General features: G+C 26.6%; 1 protein-coding gene across 1 annotated transcript; it reads right to left on the reverse strand.

Moving 5' to 3' along the window:
* Nucleotides 1-214: 214 nt before the first annotated feature.
* LOC100203992 (Golgi SNAP receptor complex member 2) lies at nt 215-11,482 on the reverse strand. The gene is made up of 8 exons (XM_065799108.1): nt 11,359-11,482; nt 9,468-9,532; nt 9,291-9,399; nt 9,134-9,212; nt 8,979-9,032; nt 1,608-1,754; nt 439-525; nt 215-369 (listed from the first exon to the last, which is right to left on the reverse strand). Exons 1-8 carry the CDS (start codon nt 11,385-11,387, stop codon nt 295-297), a joined length of 645 nt encoding a protein of 214 aa, XP_065655180.1. The 5' UTR covers nt 11,388-11,482; the 3' UTR covers nt 215-294.
* Between the last annotated feature and the right edge of the window lie 206 nt (nt 11,483-11,688).

Consider the following 11,688-nt stretch of genomic DNA (forward strand, 5'->3'; position numbering starts at 1 on the left):
ATTTGACTAAAATTTATGTTGTTTTTAATGTTTTTTAAAACTATATAATAATATATAACAATATATAAGCGCGCAAAACTTTAAAACGCCATTAAATATTTTCCATACATTATCAAGATTGATACACAAGTTTTTATTATATTAATTGGATTGATACAAGTTTTTTGAAAACTAAAAGTAATTAAGTTTAAATTAAATACGGAAAATACAAACCTGACACCAAAGAATTTTTATTTTTTAAATCTACAAGTATAATATATTTCATTACAAATTTAAATAAAAATGCATCAGTTTTTATGTAAGGTATTTTAACGTCAAAAAGATTATAATCAAAGTGACTACAATGCAACCATAAACAATCCATTTATCCTAAAGGCACACAAAATTATTTCAATAGCGAGTAATAATAAAATATTTAAAAGAGGTTTAAAAAATCACCTGCGTTCCACGTTTATCAATCATCCGCATAACTGTGTTAGACAAACCTAATGTATTACCAATATCAAGAATTCTCTTTCGGACACCCTAAATTAAACAAACAAGCAACCTCTTGAACAAGTTAAAACAAAAGTTTGATAAATTGTCTGCACCTTGCAAAATCTCATTTTACACAATTAATAAAGTTAACTTTATTAATTACTATTACAAACTAAAACTATATTAAAAAGTTTATATATAATAAAACAGGTCAACAAAAAAAAATTTTTTTTCTGGTGCCGAGCAAACAATTTGTTTTTTGTATAGCATTTCTTATTTTGATTTCAAATATGTAACTCTTTTTTTACCATCACGTCAAGTTGTAAAGATATTTAGGTTCAAATCTTAAGTATTTAGGGTAAAGTCCCTAATATTGTCGAAAAAAAAGTTATTCAAAAGTATGTCAACCTGGGTCTCAAAAGAAGCGTATTTTCATAGAGATTTTAGAAAACATAAATATTTTTCCTTAAAATTTATTGACAAAAAAATTATGTGAAAAAATGCTAAAGACTCTTAAAAAAAAGTCAACAGAATGTTATTCACCAAAAATACACAAAATACTTATTTTTATTACAAATGAATAACATTTTTAAAATCTCTATGAAAATACGCTTCTTTTGAGACCCAGGTTGACATACTTTTGAATAACTTTTTTTTCGACAATATTAGGGACTTTACCCTAAATACTTAAGATTTGAACCTAAATATCTTTACAACTTGACCTGATGGTAAAAAAAGAGTTGCATATTTGAAATCAAAATGAGAAATGCTATACAAAAAACAAATTGTTTGCTCGGCACCAGAAAAAAAAAATTTTTTTGTTGACCTGTGTAAATAATTACACTATTATAATTATATAATTAGACTATTACAATAACAAATAAACTTAATGCTCCTGCTAATTACTAAACTATCTCTGCAATATTAAAAAATAATACAGATATCATTGTTATAAAGTACATTAAAAAACTTAAAAAACAACAAGTTTTTTTTTTTTAAATATAATTAGTGATTTTTAACAACTTTTAAACATGTATTTGATAACATGTATATAGTTTCCAAATCCCTTAATAAAAAAAAGACATTTAGTGTACCTAAAATCTTTAAAAACAAAAGTAAATTTTTTTTACCTTTAATGACATTCGCTGGTTTCTCATCTGATCTAGCGCAGCACTACCAGTGTAAAGCATCTGTCCAATATTTTTATCCGCACTTTGCAAGGCATCATGATGTTGTAAAGCATAATCCAAAGCAATTTTTGTATCATTACTTTCTGCCTTAAAAAAATAGTTCAGTAGAGTTTAGTCTAAACCCAGAAAAACATGCTATAAATCATTAGATAGATTACACTTTAAAAATAAGTAATAAGTTGTTTTCTATTAGAGGGAAAAATAGTAGTGAAGTCACAACGATTTAGAGGTTTGGACACCAACAGAATATTATGTATTTCAGCAAGTATTCTAAAAATTTCATATAAAGTAGAATGTATCAAATTTTTCATTATTTTACTAATTTTAAATGGAATTGTTTATAACAAATAAAGAATTTTAGAAAAATTTTTTTTTTTAATTCTGAACATAATTTTTTCTGCATAAATTTAAATGAGCCTTTACACCCACTTCAAAAAACTTTAAGGATATCCTCAGGACCTAGTTTTTTGCTTGTTGCGATTGGTGAAAATATAACATCAATTAATTTCCATCCCCAAATTAGTGATCAGTGTTTCTACGACTTAAAGATCTCTAGATACACACTTAGCGAAACACTCCCAATCTTTGATAGAAGGGAGCTTTAGTAGATAGTGAAAAAATAGAAGTATTCTAGCTTCTATCTAAAAACTGAGGTTTTTCTGAGATTGTGCATAGTTGATGCCTTATCAAAAGTGTGCATGCAAAATAAATGTTATTAATATGTTTAACAAGATTGCCAGCTCTTTGATGTTATAAAATTTATACTGGCAGTTCTGTTAATGATTAAGTCTAAAAACATTTAAGTCTCAAAGTCAAACTTTGAGACTGTTAAAAGTTAAAGGTTACTTTAAAAGTTTTAGGCTTAATCATTAACACTTTTTAGCATTTTTAGAAATGGCACTATCTCTATTATAAATTATACCATACTTTATTTTTTTTTTTGTAATTATAAAGGTGCTCCCACAGTTCTAACGGTCTTTCCACAGAACACTGCAAAAGTGCATTTAACAAGGAATTTCATGCCTCCTTCCTTACCAATGTCGCTTATTCTGCTAGAGTCAGTGTCAAACCTTGGACCTCGTGGTTCTGAACCAGAACTCTAACCACTGCGCCATAGATATTTAACATCAATATTTTTACATTCAATAACCAACATTATTTACAAATCCAAGGTAATTTCAACTGGTAACACTAATTGCTTTATAGATGTTTTGATTCTATAATCAAGTCATACACACATACAAACTTCATGAACATATTATTAACAAAATTCAACATTATTATTAATTTGAACATTTTATTAACAAAATTCAACATTATTATGAACTTGAACATTTTATGAACAAAATTCAACATTATTATGAACTTGAACATTTTATTAACAAAATTCAACATTATTATCAACTTGAACATTTTATTAACAAAATTCAACATTATTATCAACTTGAACATTTTATGAACAAAATTCAACATTATTATCATCTTGAACATTTTATGAACAAAATTCAACATTATTATGAACTTGAACATTTTATGAACAAAATTCAACATTATTATCAACTTGAACATTTTATTAACAACATTTTAATCATTATCTTAATATAGAAACTTCCAAAGAAATTATTATCTCCATAATATAGAAACTTTCAAAGAAATTATTATCTCCATAAGGAAACTTCATTCTGTTAAAAAATGAACGACCTTCATCGTGCTATCAAGTTTATTTTTAATCATTTAAATTGCATCATTTACTTTTAACAAATTTAAAAAATTCAGAAAGAATTTTTTAAATTTGTAAAAAAGACACGATCTTATTACAAAACCCAAGCCACTCACAAAAGCGCTGATTCTTTGGAGGATTTTGCTCATCATCAATAAGAACATTTATAGATGAAAAATAGCAACACATAATCTTAGCTTATTAAATTAAATTAAAAAACTTTGTCCAGATTTCTATGAAATTATGATCCACCATATGTAAGCAATGGCATATACAGTATGTGCTAATTAATTGCATCAAAAAAAAAAATTTTTTATTTATTATTTTTATTATTAAAATTTACATTTTCTCTAATTTAACTTAATTTAAAAGGATAAGTAAACTTAAAAAAAGTAAATAAATAAAGATGGACACAACACCAAGAAAAAGATCTAAAATATTAACTTTACTTCAGTATTCTGAAAAATCTCAATGGGAAATAGCCACATTATGTTGAGTAAACCGATCTAAAGTTAGCCGGGTCAAGAAGCATTACTTCGCAATAGGCAACTTATTACCATTAAGACAAGAAAAATGTGGTTGAAAACGAAAGGCCTCAGTGAGAGATGACCAATATCTGATGCTGGAGAGTATCAAAAATCCAAAGAAGACAAGTGAGCAAATAATTAATGATTTAGTTACACATGACATCCATATCTGCTCGAATACTGTGCGGAGAAGGTTGGTAGCTGATAAAGAGTTTGCCAAAACCTTTTAAAAAATCATTACTTACAGATGTCATGCAGAAGAAGCGTATTTTATGGGCAAAGGAATACAGAAAGTGGACTAAAGAACAATGGAGAAGGGTACAACAAATGTAGTTGTTAAATTTACTGCTACTTTATTTACTATATTTTAATAATCATACAATTTTTAAAAACTGAATTTATTAAATTGAAGAGAATTGATAACAGTATTTTAGATTTGATAATTTTCTTTAACAACAGACTTGATAATTGTTAACTTGTTTATTTATTGATTGTAGGTTTTATTATTGGATGAATCATATTTCAAAGTGAAAGACCAGGAATCAAAGTTTGTTTGTCACTCTGATGGTGAGCTTATAAGACCCGGACACATTAAACTAAATGCTAGGTGTCCAGAAAAGATGTTTTGGTGTTATTTATATGCTGTTGGACCAGGAGCACTCTACCCTACATGCCACACATCCAAAAATGTCAAGAAATTCATGGTAGAAAATAATATTAAAACACTTAAATAGCCCGTCAACTCCCCAGATCTCAATCAATTTGAGAATCTCTGGGCAATCGTAAAAAAAAGACTGCACTACTAAAACTAAGCTTACCACCACTATTCTTCAGATTTGGTTTGAAGACCCAGAAATCTAAAACATTTGTGAAAATTTGGTAGATTCTATGCTAAATCTGGTGCAGAAAGTTATAGCAACATTAGAAGAACACACAAAATGTGTCCACGTTTTTATTATATTGGAGAAATTTTTTTCTAAAAAAACTGTTTGGATTAAAGTCAATATTTTTAAACTTTAAGTGTGTCAAATTCTTTTTTTCATTTTTTTGTTAACCACCTCCAAAGCTAAAAGGGCCACTACAGTTGAGGAGGTTACTTGCAGTTACAACCCTCTCTCAACTCTATTACTCCAAAACACAAACCTTGACAAACAAGGTTGCTGCACGGTGAGACAAGCATTAAGAAACATTAAGAGTGCTAATTTACATTAGTTAGGATAGCAATATATACATTTTTTCCTGACTTAAACTTATACAGATATTTCGTCTATTTTAAACTTATAAGTTATTTTTTCACAAAAATAGCGAAAAAAAAAAAAAAAATGCTGATAAATATATATATATATATATATATATATATATATATATATATATATATATATATATATATAATATAGCAGTAATATTGCTGAATGTAGGCATTTTTTCACAAAAAAAATATTTCCTAAAAAACAAGACTTCAATTTTGAATTTGGGCGCTGCCCAAATACAGTCGGCACTGTTGAAAACAATCTAGAATAGACCTGTATTTGTGTATATATATATATATATATATATATATATATATATATATATATATATATATATATATATATATATATATAAATATATATATATATAAGAACAAAAATGCAAAAACGTAAAAAATGTAAAACTTGATAAAAAATAATAAATGATATAAGATATTATTTATATTTAATATGTTAAATTTTAACACACTAAATTTGTTTAAAATATAACAGTGTTGAAGAAAATAATTTTTTTTTAGTTTTACAAATTATTATTAATATTTAAAAATACTATTTTTAAATAATATTTTTCAAGTTTTAAAAAACTTTTAACTTTTTAAAAAATGATTTTTTTATTTTGATTTCATTTTTAAACATTTTTCAAAAATTTGCAAAGGAGTAAAAAGTGTAGAAACAAACAAATGATTGGGTATCTTCTTGAATTGCTCTAAAAAGTTTAACTTATACCTGAACAACTTAATTTTTTCTTATTTTTAAATTTTTTGATAAGTGATGCAAATGTTATTGAGAAATTGAAAAAAATTAACAATTTATGCAAAAATACTTCAATTTACTGATACAAACAACCTTCAAACATTACCACATCATCAAAATGTTGCTTCTCTTTCTCTTTTCTATAAATTCTATACTGAGTCATGTATAAATACTGGACGCTGCTCTAAAGAGCTAGCATCTCTCCTGCCATCTACTAAAATTCATTCTCGTGTTACTGGTCATTCTATTAGGTCTCATCCTTTACCTGTGACTGTTCCTAAGTGCTTTAAAAATTCTTATTTATCTAGTTTTTTTCCACAAACATCTGTTCTTTGGAATTCGCTCACATCACCTTGTTTTCCTGATTCATACAATTTGCATTCTTTTGTTAATCATTATCTTGCTTTATAAATTTCACCCTTTTTTTTCCAGTAACTTCTAACTCTAATAGTGGTTGCTTGCAGCCTTGTTGGAAGTAAAGATGTTAACATATATATATATATATATATATATATATATATATATATATATATATATATATATATATATATATATATATATATATATATATATATATATATATATATATGTATATATATTAATATATATATATATATATATATGTATATATATTAATATATATATATTAATATATATATATATATATATATATATATATATATATATATATATATATATATATATATATATATATATATATATATATATATATATATATATATAATATATATAATAGCAGATACATAGATATATTTTCTAAACAATTAATTTTACAAAAAAAACTTGAGAAGGAATGCTATCAGAATTCCTGTACAGAATCGAAAGTAGTTTATGTACATTGTACATTTATAAAAACTTGAATATTATTTTTAAAATCCAAGACAATCAAGCTACAAAAGGAAACCACAAAATTCTTGTTGTCACTTAAATAACAATAACTTAGGATGTAATATTTTTCTTCATGACAATCATATTACTCTTAAAATTTTTTTAAACCTGGAGCATCAATAATTTTCCCTGGCAAAGAGTTTTCCTGAATTCCATTTACTTCTGTTTGCAATGCTTTACAAGCTTACAACTTATTCGCATAGCATGACCACAAGTACCACTAGCTCGTCCATCATATAAAGAGGAGGGAAGCAACTTTGGTAGGTGATGCCAGTTAATGACATCAATCCTACATATTATTTCAAACTGCTGTATCACCTGATCCTTCTCTCAATCAGAGTGGTAAGTCCTACTGTCTATTTTTGTTACACAGTTTTAATATTGAAAAAATTACTTTCGTAGATTTTTGTTGAATGCATTTTAAAACCTGAATATCTGATATGATTGAACTGCAAATTCTAAATGTCTTCTAATGTCATGCAAAGCAAATTTAAATGTGTTAAAATGCTTTTTTAAAAATCCCAAGTATTCGATTGGCCTTCATAGCAGCAGAATGTACTTGCACTTTACCTTTAAGGTCATTTAAAATGAGCATACCTAAATCTTGATTAATATGGGTGACAACTAGAGTGATTTCTGTGGCATTGTCATTGTACATATTGTACTTATGATTTTATTTGGTTGATTCTTGACCTACATGCATAACCTTTCATTTGGGTATATTAAATTTCATCAGTTAAATTCTTGACCATTTAATAGCTTTATTGATATCACCTTAAAAATTTAACATCAGATGATAAGCTGATGACCCCCAATGATTTTGCTATCATCAGCATATAGTTTTATATTGTGTGTCAAACTATCCAGCAGGTCATTAATATACAAGACAAAAAGAAGGGGTTCAATGGCTGATCCTTGTGGGACACCACTATCTACATCTTTTCAGTGTGATGTACTTGTTCCTAATTCAACCCATATCAATCCATATAAGGTGCTGACCACAAATTCCATACGCATAAAGTTTATGCAGTAAAATTCTGTGAGGCACTGTATCTTTTTCAGTTCTGTAAAAATAACGTCAACAAGGTATCCTTGATCTAAAGCATCTGTCAAGGGTTTCTAATAAGTTAGTCGCACATGCTTTTTTAAACACAAATCCGTGTTGAATATGATGATACCTGTGCATTACAGTGAACTTCCCTAAAAATTACATTCATTACTTTTCTAGGAGTTTATGTCAGTGAGACTGGCCTGTAGTTTAAAGCCATTAGCCTAGAGCATTTCTTTAAAACCGGCTTGACATTTGAGAGTGACCATGGAAGTAAAATATTATTGCTTGAGGCAAAGCCAAACTTTTGGAGCAATTTGAGAGAACACAAGGTTGGATGCTATCAAATCCAGGGGACTTAATTGGATCAATTACTTTAAGTCTCCTTTTGAAGTGTTCATGATTGAAAAGATTCTAAAAAAAGTGCAATGAAAAAAAGATTCTTTTAATTATTGTACTTCATTTTGATTCTTGAAATATCTGATGAGTCTATCTGATGAGTCTATCTGATGGTTCCACAACAAAAACTGAAGTTATGCCATCGGTTATGATTATTCCATCATCGTTTTTTAAAATTTGGATTGTCTATTGCATTTCCTTTTTTTTCTCACATAGAATGGAGTATTTTTGGGATTAATTTGCTTTTTGAAAAATAGTCTCTTCATATTCCGAAACTGCTTTCTTTTCAATTTTTATTTTTCACTAGCTGCTTTATGCTCTAATTTTAATTTTAATGTGAGCAAATCGTTCAGTTGATTTGTATTCAGCCCAGAGGTCTTGTTGAATAGAGGCTTTGACACCATTTGTTATCCAATAAAAATGGTTCATAATCCAGAAACAATTTAGAGTTAGTAATATAAAAAGATAATAAAAGATAGATGTAAAAGATACTAATTTCAGAATTTGTTAATTAAAGAGTGACAAAAAATTTTTTTTTGCAAATCTAGTCATATGTTCCATTAACAATATACACATCAGCTTCATCACATCAACTAATTAGTATATATTTTTTTTGACGAAATATTCAATAGTCTTAAAAATAATAAAAAAATGATTTAAAAAATTATAAGAAAACAAAATTAATACAGACAGTAAAACAATTACATTTGTTTTGAATTTGGTATTCAGTAGCTGTTGTCTTCTATTTTCATCCTCCTCCTAAAGGATAAATAGATTCATGAAGATAATTCTTTCTGGTTTCTTTTTTGTTTATTTTCAAGATAACAAACCATGGGCATGATAAAAAGTTGTCAACAAACCCTCTGTTTGCGTTTGCGAATATATGAATTATAGCTGGCTTCAATATGCCGAACATCGTATAAAATCTGATCAACTTTTCTGCAAAATAAAAAAAAAAATAAGGTCAAAAAAAGCAAAAAATTAACATATTAAAAACTAATAATTCCCTGATCATACAATTTTGATGTTTGCTTTCTGTGAGAAGGTTCTTTGAATAAATAATCTTCTAATCTGGTGCAATTTTCATACAATTCATTGATTGCTTTTACGATACTGGACTCTAAATCTTAAGTTAAAATGCTCTTTCAATAAAAGTAATCTACAAATATATAATAGAAATGGTCAAATATTTACCATGTACTCCGCTTCCAGAATATTTAACTAGAGTGTCCATTTGATGATGAAGCTCCAAAAGAGACCTTTGAAAAAATAATTTTAAAGCTTTGAGAAGGTAAAAGTTATCAAAGTCTTTACATTTAAGTTGACTTTAAATTAAAAATAATTTTATACTTTATATAACTTTATAAATTTTAGTTCTAAACTAAAATTATAAAACTAATTTAACCATATACTGGTTTCAGAAAGAAATAAAATCCCATTTTGAAACCAACTTTTAGTAATCAAAAATTATATATTTTGCTATTAACACAAGTCAGGCAAGATTGAGTTTCGATTGATGGAACAAGTGACAAAAGCTTGTTTATGCAGTGAACGAAGTGAAAAGAAAAGAGATGCTACCTAACAACAATTGGACAGAAGTTGAAGCTTGGTAGCTAGAGGCCCAACTACATAAGCATTGCATATTTTGACTTTGTTGAAAAGAGCATCATTAGAAAAACCATTTCAGCTATGACAACATTCTTCCATACAAAGATAAATAAAAATTTTATGCGGGTAAAGAAATAGGAGTTGAAAAGTGGCAATGTAAGCAATCACTTATGTTTCAATTGATTGTGTAAATCAATTCAATGAGAGGTCAGTCGTGAAAAAATAATTCGAGAAAATATACAGTACTCATCAAAAGTTATGATATAGGAATATCAATAACATTGAAATAACCAAAAAAAAAGAAATCATTTAAAAGTCACCAGCAGAGAATCAAAAACAAAGTTAGAGAGTAAGTTATGATGATAATTAGAGTTGTTTAAAACTAGATTTGGTATTATTATTATTAGGTTACAATTATTATTAGGTTTGTTAGTTAAAGACTCAAAAATCTTGCTGACATTTTTTAGCCAATTGGAAAACAAGATTCAAAAAAACAATTATTAACCAGTTTAGAAAGTATTGAAGTCTAGCATTTGTTAAATTGTAAGACTGTGACAGAATTGTTATTCATGCCACAAGCAAGTTTAAGTAAGAAATGGCTTTAGCAACAGAACCCAGATTAAGTTGTCTAAAAACGAATCAATCATTTTTGCTTGAATAACTAAAAAAATGTGATCATTAGATTCAAGACGCAAAATTGAGGTTCTAGTTAAGTTTTATACTTGGAAAAGGTTACATGGACTATAGAGTCAGACACTTATATACCTCATTGTATAAATTTCTTGGAATAATAAAATTATGTTGATTCTCAAGAAACTTGTTTTGGTGAAAAATATAAAAGAAATGATTATTATTATTAAACCAAATGACAAGGACATCATAGGGTAAGCCAACTTATAACTCACAAAAAGGAATAAAAGCATCGTTACCAGTCTGAATTCACAATGTTACATAAGAGATTATGCTGTTTTTGTTTACATAAGAGATTATGCAACTATGCTGCAACATATTACTGAAACAAACTACTGCATTTTTTACCCCATTTCAAGTGAACAGAGTGAGCAAAGTTTAAAACAAACAATAAATGTTTTTAAAAATAATACTTAGTGTTGGAATGAGAGGTTTTATTTTGTAAAAAAAAATTGTCTTTGTACATAAAGTTTTTAAGTATATAGAGTTTAATTATAATTTGGTAAGAATACTATATAACTTTTTTAAATATATAATTTTTCAAATAAGATAATTTTATGTTTTGTTAGAAATCCTTTCGAAGACTAAAACTTCTTACAAATTATTATCATTTATTCAAAAAACTTATACAAATTATGAATAATATAGAGATGTGATAGGTATTAAGCATAAATTAAGATAAAAAAGAAAATATCCTACGGTTTTATACTTAAATGTATTTATTTAATATGAAATTATTCGAATCATAACAAATAAACTCAACTGCAAATAGACAAAGAAGGAAAACCTGTTTGTTTGTTGCAATAATAAATCCATTTATAATTCTGTTATATTTATTTTAAAACCATTCAATCTTCATCTTTATAAAAATTTTTGTTCTAAACTAAGTCTAAAAAAGTAAAAAATTAAAACCAATGTATATAAAAACCTTCTTTAAATTCAGTTGCATATAAAATAACATGTTTCCATCGAATTCACTTCCGAACAGTGACTTTGATGCAAATATTTGTAAAATTTATTATACCTTTCTGTAAAATTTATTTTATAAAAAAAATGCAGCCAATTGAAATTTAGAAGTTATGAGAAAGTTAGCAATAGAAAATGCAAGAAAAATTAC

This window comes from Hydra vulgaris, chromosome 06, assembly GCF_038396675.1.
Source record: "Hydra vulgaris chromosome 06, alternate assembly HydraT2T_AEP".
Lineage (NCBI taxonomy): Eukaryota > Metazoa > Cnidaria > Hydrozoa > Anthoathecata > Hydridae > Hydra > Hydra vulgaris.